Source organism: Ovis aries, chromosome 12, assembly GCF_016772045.2.
Source record: "Ovis aries strain OAR_USU_Benz2616 breed Rambouillet chromosome 12, ARS-UI_Ramb_v3.0, whole genome shotgun sequence".
NCBI lineage: Eukaryota > Metazoa > Chordata > Mammalia > Artiodactyla > Bovidae > Ovis > Ovis aries.
The window spans coordinates 60727035-60749008 of record NC_056065.1 but is presented as its reverse complement, the minus strand read 5'-3'; the positions used below and the strand labels follow the sequence as shown (position 1 = coordinate 60749008).

General features: G+C 49.9%; 1 protein-coding gene across 2 annotated transcripts in view; it reads right to left on the bottom strand.

Annotated features, from left to right (window-relative positions):
- Window positions 1-7332, bottom strand: part of QSOX1 (quiescin sulfhydryl oxidase 1) — a 41568-nt gene extending 34236 nt beyond the window's left edge. For both annotated transcript variants that reach the window (XM_027975925.2, XM_027975927.2), the window contains exon 1: window positions 6806-7332. In XM_027975925.2, coding sequence (XP_027831726.2) covers window positions 6806-7196 — 391 coding nt within the window. In that variant the 5' untranslated portion in view covers window positions 7197-7332. The remainder of the gene's footprint in view (window positions 1-6805) is intronic.
- Between the last annotated feature and the right edge of the window lie 14642 nt (window positions 7333-21974).

Below are 21974 nucleotides of genomic sequence, written 5' to 3'. Positions count from 1 at the left end.
CACGGCCACCTTTACCCTTTCAACAAGCTTCCAGGTGTCAGGTACAACTCAGTTGGAACAGGATTTTCCCCTAGAAAGAGTCATCTTCCAAGCCCAAGGCTCAGGACCCTGTGCTCATTTCCACCACACAGTTCCAAGCCTGTCCATCTCACAGCCTGTCCATCCTTGCATCCTCCTTGCCAAGCCGCATTACCTTGAACTCAATAGGTTCTCAGCGACTATTAACTGAATTACACAACTGACCCCACTCCAAGGGCTGCTTCAAAGAATCCACCTGCCAAGGCAGGACTCGAGTTCAATCCCTGGGTGGGGAAGATCCCCTGGAGGAGGGTATAGCAACCCACGCCACTATTCTTGCCTGGAGAATCCCATGGACAGAGGAGCCTGGCAGGCTACAGTCCATGGGGTTGAAAAGAGTCAGACATGACTGAGTAATGTAGCACGCAAGGGCCATTCCAGGGCTGGAACATCTCCCAGCCACATTCTATCCTCAGGTTCAGGTAAGGAGTGAGGTTAACGCCCGTCACCTGCAGGAGCAGGAGAAGCAGGGATGGGATCGTGCCCTGGATCACAGACAGAGCACCCCAGAGCTCCTTTCTATGGCGCCTCTCCTCTCCAAGGGAGGCCCAGCAAAGCGTAAAAAGTACAGGTCCCCCCATAGGGTCATCTAGCACATTCCAGGCTCGGCTTCCTCAGCTCTGTGTCTAAGGCTCTGGTCATTTAGTTCGGGGAGACCCCCAGGAAAGATCCAGCTGTTCTCAAGACAGTCAACAAGTCAATTAGATCTAAGGGCAGAAGAGAGACAATTTTGAGTCCTTCCAACAGTGAGGGCCCCTAGCCAGGGGTCTCACAGGGCCACTTGGCAGGGTGACCAAGGACAGCAGGCCTCAGCTGCTCCTCTCCTCTCAGAGACTACAGGCCGCTCTCCCTCAGGCCAAGTTGTTGCTGGCTGCTTGCTGGGGAATGAGGCTCTCAAGGGACTGGTGGGGGGGGGGGGTGGGGGGGTGAGGACTCAAAGCTAATGTTCCATGAGCACCCATGGCACGCTCCAGATTCTCTCACCCCACCACCGCCTCGGGCACCATTTCCCCTTGGTCGCCAAATGAGGACAGGAACCAAGAGGCCTCCAGGGGACCCAAGGCCTACCAGACCCAAAAACCCACTTTCGTCCCTCTACCTCACAAGGGTCAAGACACTCCCTTTGTATTTTTGCTGTTTGCTCTGATTACAAAGGGCTTCCCTGGTGGCTCAGCAGGTAAAGAATCCACCTGCAATGCGGGAGACCTGAGTTCGATCCCTGGCTTGGGAAGAGCCCCTGGAGAAGGGAAAGGCTACCCACTCCAGGATTCTGGCCTAGAGAATTCCACGGACTGTATAGTCCATAGGTTTGCAGAGTCAGACACGACTGAGCGAATTTCACTTCACTTCTGATCACAACCTTCCCCATGAGAGAGAGAATGGTTAAAACAGTCTCCTCTTCTAGCTACATACCATTCTCTGCAACACACAAGGGTTGGTCAATATCACAGACTCAGCCCTTACTCAGATGATGATATCAGGCATGTTAGGTTATTGTATGCCTTATTTATGTAATTTAATGTGCACAACTCCACTATGAAAAAGTAAGAAGGTATTTAGCTCTAGACCTGCTTTCTTAGACTGTAAAATAGAGATCAGATAACTGTGCCACAACTAATCAGTGGTGAATATGGGATCTGAACCCAGGATTTGAGCCTCTCTGCTGGTCTCGAGAGGGCCCAGGACACAACAGAGAGTTGCTCTGTTCAGCCAGGAAGCTCGGAGGGGATGGGGTGGGGAGGGTGTTAGTAATGGGGAAGGCTGAGGTGGGGGGAGGTGGTGGTGATGCCTGGGAGTTCTCAGCTCCTGGCTCCTGGAAGTCTGCGGCTCTTCTCTTTATGCCTTGATTCCCTCTACCTCCAGGAAATGGAAACCCAGTGCCTCTTCTTACCAGCCCCAGCCCGAGGGGGAGAGGGAGGCTGAGGCCAGTCAGGTGCTGGGAGAGTCCAGGCTGAGGAATGTTTCTCAGGAATATCAATGTCAATACCTTAATGAGCCATAATGACCTACACAGATCTGGTGTGATACTAGTCACCGCAGGTCTGACAATTCATCATTCTAGTAACAGCACCAGGAATAAAGACGGCCTTATTTGGGTGCCCCGCTGATAAAGCTAAGCCACATTTAAGGGAAGTGTCCTGCTGTCAAAAAGGAACACAGCTGGGCGGGGGAAGCTTTCTAAGGTGTTGGGTGACTTAATACCACAACCTGCAGGCCTAACACTGAATAATTGGCAGCCTCAGCCCAGCCCTCCTCTCGAGGGAGAAAAAACTTCCCTGTACAATTACTGCCCTGGCAAAGTAATCTCTCCACTGACAAGAGAGTAAGTGAGCAAATGGAGGGGATGAGAGGGGAGGTTTAGGGTAGGCAGGGGACAGCTGTAGGCCTTGGGGTGGTGGGAGAGGGAGCACCTTGTGATGAGGGGGTTGGGGTGCATCCCTTCTGGAGTCACGGACAGCGTCCCCCCGCCCCCACTCACAAGGCCGGGAAAGGGCACTGGACCCAGAGTCACAAGGCCTGCTCACGGCTATTACTGGCCAGAGCACCATGAGCACCTCACGTCTCCTCTCTGGATCTGTTTCCTTACAGGTCAAAGAGGGCCGAGATGAAGGTCTCTCAAGTCCTTTCCAGCTCTGATAACCACTCCTGCCAAGGAGAATAGCTGTGAGACCTCGGAGGGTGATGCAGCCCGGGCCTCTATTCAGGCAGAGGCCAGGCCTGCCCCAGCCACAGGAGCCAGTCAGATGGAGAGGTCAGAACGAGATCCCACCTGAGTCTCCGGGAAGTCCTTCTGACTCAGGGAGCTGGAGCTGGGCCTAGGCTGTTCCCACCACGTCCCTTCCCTCTTGATGCCAGCTTCTGGGCCATGAGACCATGACATGGCCAAAATGCCTTCCCCGCCCCTCACCTGGCTGACACCCTGGGTCTGAGTCAAGGGGCGCCATGGCAGCAGCAGAAGACCTGCTCCCCACGGCCTCATGGGGGATCCCGTGAGGCTCGTGTCCCCAGTCTGCACGGGTGTCCAGTGAGCGGCTGCCCGGGGCCAGGCTCTACACCAGTAGCGCAAGGGTACCAGCAGGATGGAAGGGCCACACCTGGGAGAGAAAGGGGGGACCAATACCGCTCGCTGTCACTCAGCACCCACGTCTCACACATCTCATCTCCTCGCTCTTCACCTGCAGTACCTTTCCTCTGTCTCCTGCCTCACCACCTGGCCTGGCTCTGAAAAGTCAGGAGGAGCTGGGTGCAAGAACCTCCTCCAATGCAGACACAGAGAGCAGACTTATGGACCCAGGGCTGGGTAGGGGGGCGGGGAGGAGGAGAGGCTGGGACTAATGGAGAGAACAGCATGGAAACATATACACGACCATATGGAAAACAGATAGCCAGTGGGAATTTGCTGTATGACTCAGGAAACCCAAATTGGGGCTCTGTGACAACACAGAGGGGTGGGATGAAGTGGGAAGTGGGAGGGAGAGGCTCAAGAGGGAGGGGACGTATATATACCTATGACTGATTCATGCTGATGTACGGCAGAAACCAACACAATATTGTAAAGCAATTATCCTTCAATTAAAAATAAATACATTAAAAAAATAATAAAGAACCTCCTCCAGCATCTGCGTAATCTTCGGCAAGTTACTTAACTGTTTTGTTTTAAACAGGGCTGTCTGTTGCTCAGATGTTTTCTCACAAAGATTGTATAAAGGCCTGTAATGGCCTATAAAGGCCCTTAGCACAGTGCCGGGCAGAAGGCAACCGTGTAATAAATAACTGTTTAGATAAAGGCCTCTGTGACTTTGCCCTTCCCTGAATTCCCACAATAAGAAATGGCTAAGCCATGCTCCTTTGACCCTTTTCAAATATGGCTTCTTAAGGGTGCCAATTTCCCTGCTGGGTGATTTACCCAATAGTAATGTAAACAATGCTTTGTACACAGAAGTCACTCAACAAATATTTGCTGATTGATTAGCCAGTAAAGAAGCCTGAAGGTCTAAAAGGAACACAATTTCCCAAATGTATGGTGAGGTAACAAGAGCTGCTCTGGAATAGAAAGGGATGATCTGGGTCCTTAGAAACAGGTGCTTTGCCCCAGGGTAACAACTGCCCCAGAGAACCTAGCCCACAGGTTACTGAAGAAATGAGCCCTGGCCAGTCAGATTAAATGCCTAAGGCCAACTGGGCAGGATTGCACAATTTTCTCCCCCACTTCCACCCCACCCATGACCTTCCACAGTCTCACTGTTCCTACCCAACACATTCATACCAAAGGCAGAGGGCAGGAGCCACAGGCCCCTGGGCCCAAGGTGGTGGGACAGCAGCCCTCTGCTGGTCCACAACCAAACTTTCTCAAGGAACCTCAGAACACAGAGGTGTTGAAGGGCCTCACCTGGAAACACTTCCTTGGACTGGAGTGGAGGCATTCTTTATCACTGCAACACAACACCAGATTCAACAAGTTGGTTCCCCCGACCTGATCCTGCTTAGGGAGCTGACACCTCCATGGCTCATGGGAGACTCCAGGTTTTCACCTAAATCTCCCACCTCTCACGGACTGCGGTTCATCTCCACAGATACCATCTTCCTTTCTAAGGATAAGTTTTGACTTGCATTTTTTAGGGAAAGACTCTTACTTCCTACAGTGGGAGAAGACCCTCATCTAGGAGCAGGCGGGGTCAGTGTCTGGATGTACAATTCACTGGAAATCTCTAGGTTGCAAGAGAATGAACCCATGAGTCAACTGGAAGGTAATCTTTCTGTTCCTCACTCTCAAGATCTAAGAATCTTCTAGAAGGAGTCCATCTGTAGCCACTAAGGACCTCTTATGGCCTCAAAGTAGAAACTGACCTAGAAGTTTTTATAATGTTCAGGCCCACAGTGTCCCCTGAACACCGAACACTGCTTAGGTGTTCAGATTCCACGTTCAACATTCTATCTGCCTCCTGCTTTGACCAGATGTGTAGATATCACTGAAATAGCAGGAAGAACTGCTGAGAAAAGGCACATTTAGGTGACAGAACTGTAGAGGCCTGCAGACAAGTGTCTACATGTAATTTGGAGGGAAACTGATTTATTAGTTTGGTTTTAAAATAACTTTCCAAGACCATATGGATAGCAGATGATACATCTTTCCATCTGGCCACTTTAGGAACCACTGTGCAAGCTGCTCCAGGGAAGAGGGGGCCTGAGTTTGAAAACCAACATCTACAAATCTACAACTGTAACATCTACAACACCTACAAATGTAACAACATCTCTGTGTGTTGGTCACTCAGTCATGTCCAGCTCTGTGTGACCACAGCCCGCCAGGCTCCTCTGTCCCTGGGATTCTCCAGGCAAGAATACTGCCCTCCTCCAGGGGATCTTCCTGACACAGGGATCGAACTCGAGTCTCTTATGTCTCCAGCAGACACAGGTGGGCTCTAGTACCACCAAATGCACTACTCTACCGCAAACAGTTAAGTTTATCAAAAAATACCAACAGCATGGCAGGGGAACAACAGCCCCTGTTGTTTTCTCTCCAGGAAGAGGCCTACTCCCCAAGACAACTGCAGTCCTCATTCAGCGACCACTGAAGGCCAGGAGCCCATAAGCAGGAAATAGCTCCATTCAGAGCAGCATATCAGAAATACACCACTACCACATACCAGCCCCGCCCAAATACCCACCATCCGGGCTAGACAGATGGATGACCCCACAGCGATCCCGACTTGCAGAAAGGAAACTGAGATACTGTACATCAAGTACTTACTCAGGAAGCTGACATTCATTGTAGTAAGCACTAGATAAATATAAATTACTATGGTTGCCATATTTATTCAGTTCCAAAACTTAAGTTTTTAAAAACATTAACATTTCTGTAATGGAGGATGCCTTTAAATCTCTATCCATCTATTAGCGACTGTCTTATCCCTCTACCTCTCAGGCTGATAGTAAAAGAATGGCAACTGATGGTCTCTTTAGAATGAAGAAAACATGGTATTAGTGGCCAGGCCAATGAATGGTAAAATGAAGTAAGGGCCAAAGACACGCCAAGAGGCTGCCCTCAATCAGGCCTCTGGGCTCCTTAGGTTAAAGCAGAAGGTCGGGGAGACAGAGAAGGAGGGCCCAGAAACTGAAGCTGGAGGCAGCAGGTCAGGAGAGGCCTGGAAACAGGAAACAGGGAAACTGCCTCAAAGATAAAGCTGAGAAAGGAGTCTACGTACCAGCTGGGTCTGCTAGCCAAGGGGTGGGGCACGGAAGGAGGGAGTGGGGATAAGAGGGCGGTCGAATGTGTACTGATCCCATCGCAACTGGGGAACTCGGTAGGAGGGGTGCTGCTGCCACAGGGCTGAACTACGGGAAGCCGTGTAAGGTGTTAGCGAGGAGGAACAAAGGCGACCACGTCGCAGGCATGGGGGCCGTAAGCCGGCGGAGGACTGACATGGAAAGCAGGGCAGGTCTGGGGACCCAGACCGCGGGAAGAGGGAGAGAAATTCGGGACATCGGCCAAGGGGAAAAAGAAAGGGAAGGGCAGGAGCTAAAGATGGAGCTGAGAGCTGAGAAACTGGGCGCGGGGGTGGGGTGGGGGGAGTGGGAGGTGCAGAAAGAAAGATGGGCGGAGGTGATGGGCAGGGGGAAGCGGGCAATGCCGAAGGGCGCTCCGCAAGGCAGGTGGCGGGGATCCGCCCGGATGGGACGAGGAGAGCGAGCCTCCCCCACCCAACCCCGGCACCCAGTTTCTCACCTTTAACGTCGTTGGCCAGTGCCTTCCACGTCGGGGCGAAGGCGATGCAGTGGCCACACCAGGAGGCGAAGAACTCCACCGCCCAGGCGCTGCGGGAGCCCAGCACCGTGCGGCGCAACGTGTCCGCCCGCAGCAGCGTCAGCGGGTCGGAGGACGAGTAGAGCGCCGAGCGCGGGGCCGCGCCAGCGCCACGCACCGCCAGCAGCAGCGACAGCAGCATCAGCAGCCGCGACGGCGGCGGCCCGGAGCCGCGGCCGCACCACCCCATCCTCGGCCGTCGCGCCGAGGCCACCGCTGCACACAAGTTTTCGGAAGACTTGGAGCTCAGCGGCTCCGCCGCGGCACCTCCTGCCTCCGTCGGGAGGCGGAGCCCGCAGACCCCGCCCGCCATGGTCCGGTCCCGCCCCTGGCCCCGCCCCTGGCCCCGCCCGCCGGCCCGAGAGCCGACGAAGGCAGAAGCCCGGCGCGGTCTCCCTGCTCCGCTGCGAGCGCCTTTCTTCGCCGTCCGCCGAGACCTCACAGCTACTCGGGTTCTCGCCTCCGCCTGCAAAAGGCGGAGAGCGCAGCCCAGGTCCCCGAGCCCCGCCCGCCAAATGATAGGTGTGGAACATCCGCTGGGGCAGAGTCCCGGGCGACAGACTCTCTCTGGGCAACCCGGGGAAGTCGTTTGGCTTCTCATGGGCCCCGTATTCAACGGAAAAGGAATCCGTTGGAATGGATTGGACCGATGGACTTTGTTCCCAGAAAGTGCTGGGGATCCCACCAAGCGACGAGAAGTTGTGACTTAGAAGCATGGGAGAAAGGGAGGGGTGGAAAGACAGTCTCTTGAGTGTGTAACCACCGTGACTCCACGGGAACCAGATGTGTCCACACCGCCTGAGGCCTGTGACCATCCAAGGAAAACATTATTTGAGGGCTTCCTGGTAATGAATTAGAAGCTCCCTCCCATCACAGACTGGACTGGATTGGCGTGGCCCATTGGGTGGCATCAGAGTTTGCTCAGCGCGCAGTTCTGGCCACCCTGAAGTTGTTAGGAAGATTCCTGAGATAGGGGCTCCCAGCAGCCCAGGTCCCCCACATCTAACCCTCCAGTCTGCTCACGGATCTCCATGTTCACTTACATATCCCTCTCAGGAGTAACCCAACAACTAATCTTGTGTGCTGTAAAGGTGTTAATGATTAATTTTCCCTGCTCTACCTTTTATAGCTCCAATGCTGAGTTATCTTCAGGGGAGCAGGTGATCCTCAGAGTGTTGGCACAAGTGATCTTTTTCCTCTGTGCCTCCTGGGTTAGCCCACCTCACTTGTAAGTCTTCTGAGACTAGATTTGTTATTCATTCATCATTTATCGAGTAGTTTCTTTGTGTGAGGCGCTGCTGTAGGTACTAAGGCTAAGGCAGTACATAAAACCAAGACTCTACAGTCACGGAACCTACATAGACAAGGATAGAGGCATAAACGTAAATCCTGTTTTGTCAAAGGCTCTGAAGAAATGTACAATGAAGTAAGACTAAAGTGACAGAGGAAGTGGTATTTTATTTTAGACAGGGAGGTCAGGGATAGACCCAACCCTGATATTTACAGGGCCGGGGCAAATAGTGCAAATGGAGATAAACATACCATGCATGTGAGCTCAGTCATTAAGTCGCGTCCGACTCTTTGCGACCCCCATGGACTGCAGCTCTCCAGGCTCCTCTGTCCATGGAATTTCCCAGGCAAGAATACTGGAGTGGGTAGCCATTTCCTTCTCCAGGGGATCTTCCCAACCCAGGGATCGAACTCATGTCTCCTACATTGGCAGGCGAATTCTTTACCACTGAGCACCTGGGAAGCCCCACACATATGTCTACTTAATTTAAAATTATAAGCCAGTCTAAACTTAGGTAAAATTCCCGTCCTTTCATCTTGACAAGTACACAGTCACAAAAATCTGGAAGGTCAAACTTAAGTTTAGAATTCTCAGACTCCTCCTAAGATGTGCACTGGAATGGGGCTTCTTGGGTGGTAACTGGTCCTGGCCCTCAACCTTCCTCCCATTCTTTGCACCCCAGCTCTGTCCCACACTTCGTGGGACCTTGTGCCTGCACCTGTAACATCCCTGTCTGCGAGCTCCAGCCATACCTTTAGCAAATAGCCCCTCCTTGGTTCCTCAAGAGAATAGACCTTGAGGAAAAGGCTGATGTAGTCTCTAGAAGTTGGCCTGGTGCTCTTGGAATAGGGAGTTCTAGGGTCTCAGGTACTCCCAGTATGATCTAAGAAGAGGTGAGGCACAGGAGCTTTGGGTGGGCACATCCCCTTGAGCCATGGGCTTCTAACTCTGTGGAAAGGGGCATAGCTGGAAGAGGACTGGAGAGCTCAGAAGACAAGGTAGGGGTTCCTCTTGCCCCAGTCTGAAGGCAGTTCTAATGAGGTAATATTTGATCCAAAGACCCAAATGGAGAATGGGAGGGAAACTTGTGTCAATGTGGGAGAAGAGCATTCCAGGCAGATATCTGAAGGTTGGGGCTTTTGTTCCCTTCATGCATTCATATTCTCTGTGCCAAAGTCTTGAACTGCATAGATAGTCCCCTATCAACCTGGGATTCCCAGGGGTGGATGCACTCCAGTGGTGAGATCAGGTGCTGATAAAAGTCAAGTGCTTTCACTCTGTTGTTAAACAGTGTGGTAGTTATCTTCCCCAGGAAATTCCTTGGAATTAAGGGGACAATGTTGGCTGAACGTGAAGAGTGCCTGGGAAGGACAGCCCATGTAAGTACACAAAGACTTGTTTGTTCACATATCTATTTCAGATTGTATCAGAAATGGAAAAGAATACAAACAATAAGAATGGAATAAAGTTTCTTGGCCATGGGACCGAAGAAATTAGCATTGAGACTTATAAAATCTGGAACGTCAGTATCTCAGAACAGTCATACAGGGGTTCTCAACTTTAAGTCTCAGAAGTCTGTTTAAACAGAAGCTTAAAAGGAGGCTCAGATCAAAGCAAGCTGAAAGGTATGACCTACAACAGTAACCACTTTCTGTGGTCCATGGGGGCTTCTTGGGAACCCTAGGGATCCCCTTGACCACCATATGAAAACCACTGGTCTAGCATTGAAAACAGAAACCATAAGTTCCTGGCTTGCCCTTCCAGGAGCTTCCTGGGATGAAAAAGTGCCAGAGAAGGAAATCTACTCGGGGATAGGGCATGGAGGGGGATGGCAGGCCGAGGAAAGCGTTGAAAGTGGGGGCATTTGGGAATTCCTAGCCAAGTTCCCTGTTCCCCTTCCTGCATACACGTGGTAGGAAAGTGAGGCAAGACAAATCAGACGTGAGAATAAAAGAAATGGCTAATAGTTTGCGCCTGCTCTACTGAGCGCTTACAGATGCTACTCATTTAACCCTCACCCCATCCTTATGAGGTTGAGAGTATTATTATCTGATTTTTACCGACAAGAAGACTAACGTCAAAGGAGCCCTGTTGACTTTCCCATTTGTGAATCATTTGTGTGTTATGTGTGAATAAAAGAGAGGGAAGTTGGGAGTCTGTCCACTGAAAATGAGATAGACGGTAAGAGGAATGCAGCTTCTACACCAACACAGATGATGATGGTGAGCAACAGGATCGGTTCAGTTCAGTTGCTCAGTCGTGTCCAAGTCTTTGCAACCCCATGAATCGCAGCATGCCAGGCCTCCCTGTCCATCACCAACTCCCGGAGTTCACTCAGACTCACTCCATTGCGTCAGTGATGCCATCCAGACATCTCATCCTCTGTCTTCCCCTTTTCCTCCTGCCCCTAATCCCTCCCAGCATCAGAGTCTTTTCCAGTGAGTCAACTCTTCACATGAGGTGGCCAAAGTACTGGAGTTTCAGCTTTAGCATCATTCCTTCCAAAGAAATCCAAGGGCTGATCTCCTTCAGAATGGACTGGTTGGATCTCCTTGTAGTCCAAGGGACTCTCAAGAGCCTTTTCAAACACCACAGTTCAAAAGCATCAATTCTTTGGTGCTCAGCTTTCTTCACAGTCCAACTCTCACATCCATACATGACCAATGGAAAACCATAGCCTTGACAATAAACTGTGGAAAATTCTGAAAGAGATGGGAATACCAGACCACCCGACCTGCCTCTTGAGAAACCTGCATGCAGCTCAGGAAGCAACAGTTAGAACTGGACATGGAACAACAGACTGGTTTCAAATAGGAAAAGGAGTACGTCAAGGCTGTATATTGTCACTCTGCTTATTTAACCTATATGCAGAGTATATCATAGGAAACGCTGGGCTGGAAGAAGCACAAGCTGGAATCAAGATTTCCAGGAGAAATATCAATAACCTCAGATATGCAGATGACACCACCCTTATGGCAGAAAGTGAAGAGGAAATAAAAAGCCTCTTGATGAAAGAGGAGAGTGAAAAACTTGGCTTAAAGCTCCACATTCAGAAAACGAAGATCATGACATCTGGTCCCATCACTTCATGGGAACTAGATGGGGAAGCAGTGGAAACAGTGTCAGACTTTATTTTTTGGGCTCCAAAATCACTGCAGATGGTGACTGCAACCATGAAATTAAAAGACACTTACTCCTTGGAAGAAAAGTTATGACCAACCTAGATAGCATATTGAAAAGCAAAGACATTACTTTGCCAACAAAGGTCCGTCTAGTCAAGGCTATGGTTTTTCCAGTGGTCATGTATGGATGTGAGAGCAACAGAATAGTGTTTGGTAAAATGTGTCATCCGGTGGCAGAGCACTAGATGACTTTCTACTTACTCACTAGCACTGAGGATCAGAGAGGGTATGAGCCGCTGGAAGGCAAGGGCCCAGCAGCAGGGACGGAATCATGGCTTTGTCCCTTCAGAACTTGCCTCTTGGTCTTCCAGGTGAACCTCTCCATGCCTGGGCTCAGTTGGATTACCCATTGTGAAAGTTGGAAGAGAGGTCGTGAGAGTCCGTTATCAGTTAGATATGGCAGGAAAGAAAAGGCACGTTCAGAAGGATGGTTGAGGGGGTTGCTAATGGACGGGGTGGTTCAGAGGCGTGTGTGGGTGGAAGGACCTGACAAGACGTGTAATGTCCCTAGCGACTAATGACAAAAGTCCTTCTTGTACTCTGAATAGGAAACTACGGGAGGGAACTCTGTGAGGAAGGCTGGTGGAAGCTGGAGTCCTGGAAGAGAGGCCTCCCAATAGGAGCCAGGACCACAAAATGCGGCCACTGCCAGGGACACAGAGCCAGGAGGAAAGCAGGGAGGCGCCAGGGAAGTCTCACTTCCATCTCTTCCCCAGTCCTCTGCTGTCTTGCCATCACCTCCCATTGGCCAAACCCAATCAAAACCGGAAGTGAGGGTGTCCTGATTAAGGTCCATAAAAGTGGGCTTCTGAGACAAAAGGCTGGTTAGAGGAAGGTAGAGGATGCAGAATATTGTACCTAAACTTGGGCACTTCAAGGCCTTAGAAATGAGAGTGGGAAACAGAAATCCCTGACCGTCCTTCTGTGAGTCTCCTGGGTGGGCGCAGGGAACTGGGGGTCTAGCCACCCACTGGAGAGAGAGCCAGCATACAAGGGCTTAAGCAATCCCTTCCCAGCTCCGTGTTCTTTCCTGTTCACACTTAGCCCAATGGTCTTATTCTTGATCTGTCTGAGGAGACTGAGGCCCAGAAAGGTGAAGGCAGCTGCACAAGGTCTCACAGCAAAGTAATGGTAGAGTCCATTTTCATCAGGCTTTCCAACATAGCTACTGAAATATTAAGATGGGGACCTCTGTGAAAAGGATAATTGGGGCAGAACCCCATATTCAGGTAGAGCTTCCCTGGTCCCCAGGTCATTTGGCAATTCAAAGGAAATAGGTACCTCCCCACCAACCACATGCATTTCTAACCCCCCTGCTTTCTTCCTCTTGCCATCCTCATTCCACAAGGACAAGTGGATTATTTCAAGTGAAATGAAGATATAAGGCCGTAGTCTCCAGGCCTTTTTGTTAGGGCTCTCTGGCCGATATCAAGAGGCAAGCCTTTTAGGAACCTGCAAGTCATCAAATGAGGCCTGAAGTCAAAAGCATCAAGGCCACATGGCTGAGTCGCTGTGGGGGAGGGTGTCCAGTCTTCCCCTTAGGAGACGTCTGGGGACCTTGCCAATTTTGTGATGCTGTGAGATTGGTTTGGGAGAATGTTAAGCTTCTAGAATAGATGTCTGTGCACTTACTGAGCACTTCCTATGGGTTGAGCACTGTTAAGTAAAGGGGCTTGGGGTGGGAGTATGGGGGGCTGTCAGTAATACCCCTGGGTCCCGTCTCAAGTAAGGAACAAGCTCAGGGAGCGAATGGAGACTCAAATGCCTCCCCTTTCTCACGGACGAAATTGATTGGAGAATGTGGCTTAGATGCACTTTCACCAAGCGTTCCTAAATAAACGTGACTCCAGCTCTTGATAGGGGCTGAGCCTGTCTGGTAAGCTGGCTGAATGGAGGAAAAGACTTCGGTGGGCATCTGCTGGCACACAGGCTGCCAGGTGCCAGAGAAGGAGATTCCAGAGAGATTGAGCCATATGGCGGAGTTCCTTCCCCACCACTTACCAGTTAGGTCACCTATTCTTCCTCTCAGTGAGGCAAGCAAGGACCCGAAAGAAGCTGGCCATGTCCTCCTACAGCTTGCTCTCTTTCAGGGACGAAGTGAACAAAAATTCCACTTATTAACCCTGAATGTTTTACATGTTTTATCTCAGTTAATCCTCAGTACTATCCTATAATATTGTGATCTCCATGTTATAGACATGGTCTCTGAAACAGAGAGCTAAATAACTTGCCCAAGGTCACACAGCTATACAAGGACAGAGTTGGAGTTCAACATCAGATTTCTGCATGAATTAATCAATTTGTTTTGCTACATTTAATTTGACTTTTTAAACAATGCCCTCTATGTGGAGTCAGACTCATAGCCAGGAAGCAAGGGATCCAGGCTGAATTGCTAAAACATTTCGCCACATCTTCAGAGTTACAATAAAGCCATTTCAAGACAGCTCATGCAATAATATAGATCTGCAAGTCTTCAAGTAAGCTTGCAGAAGACTTCTGTAATCTTGTCTGTTTTATACATTTACTACCTCATATTATTTGTTTGCTGGCTGTCAGCCCTCAGAATTTTAGTAAAGCCTTTGAAAATTCCAGCCTGTCTTAGCAGAGATGAGATAAATATTTAATCCAGAATCGTGAGCGGGAGCCAGTTTGGTGGGGGTAGCTACAGAGGAAACAAGATAACTTCAAAGGGATGTCAAAACTGAGAGGAACAGGATCTGAACCTCTTGGTCAGTTGAAGGGGCTGCCTGAGATTCTGGGATTTGTCTGAATAAATGAGCACCTTAGGAGGACTCGGTTATACTCCAGAAAATCCTAAACTGAATCAGCTGAAGCAGGGAAGGGGACTCAGTTCAGTTCAGATGCTCAGTCATGTCTGACTCTTTGCCACCCCATGGACTGCAGCATGCCAGGCTTTCTTGTCCATCACCAACTCCCAGAGCTTACTCAAACTCATGTCCATTAAGTCGGTGATGCCATCCAACCATCTCATCCTCTGTTGTCCCCTTCTCCTCCTGCTTTCAATCTTTCCCAGCATCAGGGTCTTTTCCAATGACTCAGTTCTTTGCATCAGGTGGCCAAAGTATTGGAGCTTCAGCTTCAGCATCAGTCCTTCCAATGAATATTCAGGACTGATTTCCTTTAGGATTGAATACTGGAGTGGGTATCCCAAACCGAATCAGCTGAAGCAGGGAAGGGGACTCAGTCGCCTCAAAGAACTAAATCAAGGGTAGGACAAAGCCATGCCTAGACCCGAGACACCATGACACCATCTTGCTCTGCATTTCTGGTCTCTGTACATTGGCATTATTTTCTCAGCTAGGCTGCTTTTGAGAGTCCAGAATTCTGGTTGTATGCTTTCAACTTTGTGATCAGAAGGGGAAAGATAAAGCAATAGAACTTCTCTTCTGATCCTAGTTTGAAAAATACTGGAGAAAACTCTGGTCAGGCTTGGATTGTTTGTTTATTCCCAGATCAGTCACTGTGACCAGAGAGGTCACATCTCTATTGGGGTGAGCACTGTAACTGGCAACCCCAACCATAAGTACATGTTTGGAGTAAGAAAGGATCAATTTTCCAAAGAAAAAGGAATACTGTTATCAGGGGAAGAGGCTAAATGAGGCGGCACAGACTAAAGCAGGTTGTGACCAGAGCCTGGAGGCAGAGGTGGACAAATCCAGTGAGAAAATGTGAAAGAGCCTAGGACAGTATCCAGGACAGCAGGGCTCAACTAATGCTTTTCTTTCTTTCTTTGTCATTTAAAGTAGAAGCAAAGGGACTTCTCTGATGGTCCGGAGATTAAGAATCCACCTTGCAATGCAGGGGACGCCGGTTTGATCCCTGGTCAGGGAACCAAGATTCCACATGCCCTGGAGAAAGTAAGCCTGAATGCCACATCTAAGACCCAACGCAGCCAAATAAATATTTTTTAAAATAGTAGCTAAGTCTGGGTACACGAGGAGGTCACAAGACCTACGTAGCTGTGTCATGAATGCATCAGAAATTTTCAGATATCCAGATAAATTTGACTTAAGCCATTTAGTTGCAAAAAGAGGGAGAGCGTATGCAGAGAAGAAAGGCCATCTTGCAGGAATTTGCCTAGTCCACAGCAGGCACTGTTAGTGCTTTTTGCATGAAGTGCCCAGATGAAATACTGAGTGTTTTAATGTTCCCAGATGACCACATCAGTGTCCAGATGTTGCATTCTTATTTTACGATGGCCTTATCAGCAGACACCCTGAAGGACTTCGCAGCACTCCACCTCTCCTTCCTTATGTACCCACTTGCCCTGTGCTGCCGTCCACAGTTCAGCCACGCCCCATCCAGCCCTGGTTTTCACTCCCTGCCCAGCCCCTTGAAAGGATGCTTCTGTTGGACAGAGGGGCTTTCTATGTGCCCAGACACCACTGTCGCACCTCCCGGGCTGCCATGCTCTGCAGTTTGGTGGTCGGCTGCCTCATTTGCAGCTGGGGACTGTACCCTCTAGTCCAGAAGGGGAGTTTGAATGTAGCGTCTGCTTCTGTACTTTCATAAAAATATAAAATGCCCTGCCCACCACTTGATGAGCCTGAAATTTCCTAGTTGACTGTCATGATCTCCTCTTCTCAACTTTGCCTTATCATCGAAAATAAAAGTTCCCTAACTTCCTGCTCTTTCTGGAAACATTGTATTATTAATCTTGTCTTGAAAGTAATCACACTTGTGATTTACCCATTCACTAACTGTGGGGTGTGTCTCTGCATGTTCTGGTTGATGCTCAGATAAGATAATCTTTTATCCCTGTGGCAGCTATGAATCATTTTTAAAGGGTACCCCAACAGTTTCTGGGGCTTCCCTGATAGCTCAGCTGGTAAAGAATCCGCCTGCCAATGCAGAAGACATGGAGACGCAGGTTCGATCCCTGCGTCAGGAAGATCCCCTGGAGTAGGAAACGGCAACCCACTCCAGTATAACTGCCTGGAAAATTCCACGGACAGAGATGCCTGGCAGGCTATAGTCCACGGGATCACAGAAAGTCAGACATGACCTAGCGACTGAACAACAAAAGCCCTTCTCCAGACAACCTACACAACACGTTCTAATCCAACAGACAGCTTTTGCAGAGAACCCGAGTTGGAAAACTTTTTGCCACTCTGGGGTCCCTCTGAGAAGCAAACATTCAGCAAGGGGCAAGGCAGGACCCGCCAGGTGACAGCTGCAGACAGTACGGCTGGAGAAGTGCCCCAAGGAGAGGCAGCCCCCCCTCCCCCAGATTTCCCCTCCCTTTGAGGCCTGAGTTTCTCAGCACTCCTGGAACCAGGTGGAAGTGGAAGGGACTACTCAGCTACGACAGGGAGTGATCTCAGCACACAGAGGCTATGGCTAGACGAGCACCCTCCCAGACACTCCTATCCAGCCTTCAGGGATCCCCCTGGCCAGGAATCATAAGATAGACACCACCCATGATGAAAGAGCACATTTCACACCCAGACAGGACCGGACAGTCCATGAAGCACTTTGCCACATGCCGTCTCCTTTGATGGAAGTAGGCGTCGTCAAGCCTGCTGATGACAGTAACGCAGAACCGAAGCTCAGGCAGGCCAAGAGAGTTGCTCCAAGGGTGTATCTCTAGTAAGAAGATACTGCAGAGCCCAACCTTGACCCGGCAGACCACCCACAGCACCAGGGGAAAAGAAAGAGAAAGAAAGGCCACTTCCTTCCTGGAGAGAGGCTACTCCCCTTCCATAATCAGATGACTTCCTCTAGTCTAAGACAAGCCATTCGCTATCATTTTGTCTTTCCTCAAACCTCCAACATGCCTCTCTCCCCACACCCTCCCCGTGAGCATTTCAGGCATTTGGATGACACAGCGAGCCCTCGGACCGGAGCTCCTCCTCCTTCCACCAAACTGCAAACCCTTTACACCTGTGCTCATCTGCTGAGTTTCCCTTCCAGCCCCTTCTTCTCATCACCTCCAACCCCTCCACTTGTGGCTCAGTAATTTTGCTCCCGATCCTCTCCTCCTGCCCCCACACACCTAACTCTTTCTTGGTACTAAATTGATTCCTTCAGCAAACAAACATGCTCTCTATCTCCTCCTAAAACTGAGAAAACAAGGGCCTTCCCTGGTGGTCCAGTGGTTGAGAATCTGTATTTCCACTGCAAGGAGCAGGGATTTGATTTCTGGTAAGGGAAGTTAAGATCCCACATGCTGTGCAGGGCAGCCAGAAAAAAAAAAAAAAGAAAGAAAGAAAGAAAAGAAAAAAGAAAACGGACTAAACAAAACTCCTCGGTGAACGTACATCTTCCCCCCAGATACGGTCTTGTTTCCTTCCTTCTCTTCACAACCAAACTTTACAACAGGGTTGTCTGTGTTGACCGCTTCCACTTCCTCACCCCACCCTTTCCTCCTCAACCCATCCTGACCTGGTTTCTGACAAACCACAAGCTCCTGGATCAACTGGTCCACCTCCCACCTCCTTCCTCTCACTTGCAGCCTTGACACAGCAGATGGCCCCCTCTTTCTTGAAACCCTTTCTTCTTTTTGCTTTTAGTTTAAACTACATGAATCCCTTTTCTATTGCTACAATAACAAATTATCTTACTTAGTGGTTTAAAACAATGGCAGTTGGTCATCTTACGGTTCCATAGGTCAGAAGTCCAACACTAGTTAACATCTAATTGCTGGCTGCTCTGTGTTCCCTTCCAGAAGTTCTAGGGGAAAATCTGTGTCCTTGAACATTCAGATTGTTGGCAGAATTCATTCCCTCAGTTGTAGGACTGAGGTCCTACATCTTTGCTGTCAGCTGAGGACTATTTCCCAGCTCCTGGAGGCAACTCATTTCTTAGCTCCTCCATCTTTAGAGCCTGCAGTGGTGGGATAAATCCCTCCCATATTTCAAGTCACTTCTGCCTCTTCCAACATCATCTCTCTCTGACCCCCTCTCTACCTTCCTTTTTTATTTTTAAAGACTCTGTTGGTAAGATTGGGCCTACCCAGATAATCCAGGCTAAACTCTCCATCTCAAAGTCTTTAGCCTTCATTCTCCCTTTCGCCATGCCAGGTAATGTATCCCCAGGCTTCGTGGATTAGGTGTGGACATCCTTGGGGTCCACTGTTAGGCTCTCCTTGTTTCCCTCCTACCTCACCAGTACCAGATACCCACAGCTTCAGCTTCTACGCTTTTTCCACAAGCAAGCCCAACACTCTTGTGCCTTTAAAACATCATCTGCAAAGCAATGCTCCTAAATTTTTATTTTCAGCTGTGAATTTACTCTTGAATTCAAGATTCATCTATATGACTCACATTTCCACTTGAATATGTGACTGTCATCTCAAACCTAGCGTATCCAAACTGAAACTCTGGGTTTTCCTTTATAAAATCTGTCCCTCACCCTCCCTACCCTCCCCCACTACCAGCTTCAGCCAAGTCAGTAATGGTATCACCTAGCCCCTTGCTCAGGGCCCAACCCTTACTCAGACATCTGAGAAATGGTTAGACATGCTGCGCTTCTGTTTTTAACTCACCTTTGTCATCCAGTCAATTAGCCATGCTCACCCACATCCCCCCACCCCCACTATCCCCAGGCCTCCACTGCCTTTCACCTGGACCCCTACAGTCACCTCCTAGTTGGTGTCCAGCTTTCTGTCCTACCCTTCACCCAGTCTCCACACTGCAAACAGACTGAGTTTTAAAAATATGACCTAGTGCAGGAGGAGGGAGGAGGGAAGCTCAAGAGGGAGGGGATATATATGTATATGGGCTTCCCAGATGGGGCCAGTGGTAAAGAACCCACCTGCCAATGTAGGAAACATAATGAGACACAGTTGGATCCCTGAGTCAGGAAGATCCCCTGGAGGAAGGCATGGCCACCCATGCCAGGGTCCTTGCCTGGGAAATCCCAGACGGAGGAGCCTGATGGGCTGCAGTCCATGGGGTCACAAAGAGTTGGACATAACTGAAGTGGTTTAGCATATATGTGTGTGTGTGTGTGTGTGTGTGTGTGTGTATGACTGATTCGCATTGATATATGCCAGAGACTACCACACTGTAAAGCAATTATCCTCCAAAAAAATTATGGCCAGACCAAGTCATGTCGCTACTTAAGATTGTTTAAAGTCTTCCGAACATAGTTAAAATGAAATCTGTTACCGACAGCCTGGCTACTCCAAGAGTGGTCCACGGACCAGTGGCATTGGCCTTACCTGGGATCATGTCAGGAATGCGGAATCTCAGGCCCCACCTTGGACTTTCTGAATCTGAACTTTGACAAGGTCCCAGATGGTGTGAAGGCATACTATATTTTGAGAAGGGCATGATCTGGTCCCTCTTTACCTTGCTGACTTCTGTTACCTATCACTCTTCCCTCTGTGAACTACTTTTAAGCCACATAGGTCTTCTCTCTGCTTCTTACATTGTATCAAACATGCTATGACCTCAGGCGCTTGCTCTGGCCAGTTTTCTTTGGACATCTTTTCCTGATCGTTCACATAGCCAGTCCCTCCTCATTGTGCAGGTCTCTGCTTAACACCACCTCCTCCCAGGGGCCTTCTATAAACATCCTGTAGAGAGCAGTTCCTCTTCCCCTCACTAGTCATCACTCTCCATTCACCCTACTTGATTGCTTTCACTCCTCTTAATCTCTATCAGTGAAAGCCATGTTTATTTCCTTGCTTTCCTGTTGAATAGCTTCCTCTCTCCCTCTTCTCTGTTCCAAGAAGGTAAGACTAATGGAGACACAGACCCTCGTCTGTCTTGCACAATCTGGTTACCTGGGGCCCAGGAAGTGCCCGCCCCAGACGTGGTTTCTGAATGAATTAGCAGCCAGTGCTACATCCCTCCCTCTCCCACTTCCTTCTGCTCCTGCCCTTCCAAAGTTTCTGTTCTATTATATGTTCTGGCCTGAGGACAAATCAGGTTTCCAGAGTGCCTGACTCTTGGAATTCTCCAGATCTCCAGGGAGAGCTCTTGCCCATCACCAGTTAAGAAATGAGTTTTCTGGGGAGCACTCAATCTGTTAACAACTTTGAGGATGCCTGCCTAAGTCCAAATAATAATTACACTAAACTGAAGGCACTGACATAACCTTGCTGTTTGCCATGCATTGCTTTAAGCACTTTACTGATACTGAGTAAGCTCACCTATTCTTCAGTTATTCCTAATTACAATGATTTCCTTTAAAAAAAATAATAAACGTGGAGAACAGGAAACAGAGACATTACTGTGCTCAACGTTTCACAGTGAGGAAGTGGCAACAACCACCTCCTTAGGCTCAGGCTGAAGTGCCTCTGCCCTGGGCCTCATGGTTTAGGAGGCCCTCTCTGGAGGGGTCTCTTCCCACAGGGTAGAGAATCCATGGGCCAAGGAGAAAACTCCCACTCACCTGCCCACCAGATCATGCTGGGGTGCCTGGGACTGTGGAATTCCCATCCCAAATGACCATGAGTCTGCTCCCAGGCCTCTCCCCTGGGTTCATCTTGAGGTTGGGCCATGTTCTTGAGTGGGCCCAAGTGGTAGCCAAGCGGCAGCTTTGTGCAAAACACCATGGGCAGAGCTTGAATATGCAGGCGCAGTGTCCACACATGTGTGGCAAAGCCCTTAGGAGGTAGGACAGAGCAGGCTGTAGAAGAGGAAGGGAGGGCCTTGGGCTGGGGCCCACTTTCCCCATACCTCCTCAGTCAGACACAGAGCTCTGCAGAGCCTGAGAGCTCTAAATCCAAACCTGGCCTCCCAGGTCATCGTGGAAGCTTCTGTGTCAAAGTCAGAGGAGAGAACACGTTTCACTTAACAGTGTGTGAGCTTGATTGATGACTTTTAAGTAGTTTAAACATGTAGATATATGGCCTGTGGCCTCCATCTGTCCTCCTGTCCTGCCCCCACGAATGTTAGAGGTGGATCTAAGCGGACCCAGGTCGCCTGTCTCAGGGTGGACTAACCCCTGCGGTAATGGGGTCACACTCTGGCCGTGCCTCTGTGCTCTGGGTGGGGGCCCTCTGATCCCGGGGAGGTTCTCCCCAGTGGCTGTCCTGTCCTCCAGTTGTCCCTCCCCTGGGAGCTCAAATAGTGGCTGTTTCCACTGCGACCCGCAGCCCCTGGGATGCTCTGTCACTGGCAACCCATAGGGCAGAAGGGCTTCGGAACGGCTGCTCTGACTCATGTCCTGACATTGCATATGACTTGGGTTCAAGTCTCAGCCCCACCAGTTGGGCAAATTACGTCATCTCTTGGGCTCTTCTATGTTCTGTCTTTAAGGGTTATATGGGAGCGTCTACATAATTCAGTGATCTTCTCTGAGGCCCAGGGACAATACCTCGTGGTTCTGAAAGTAGCTGCCCAAAGGCCAACCTCGTAGCCCGGAGCTGGAGGGAGCTAAAGTGAAGAGAGGCATGCCTGGTCCCTCGTGGCGAGTCCTGTGCTGGGTGGGTTTGTCCTGCACCCTACCCACTGTGCCTAGGGACTCTAAGGACCCTAGGGAGTCTCGCAGTCCTGGATCGGGGCGAGCTGGCCTCCACCTTCAGAGTTGCCTACTTCCTTTAAGATTATTCCACCTGTGAGCTGTGCTGGTCTGTGGCTTCCCCTTCACTGAGAATGACTGCACCACACACTCAGACCCACCCACACACGTAGCGACGCATGTT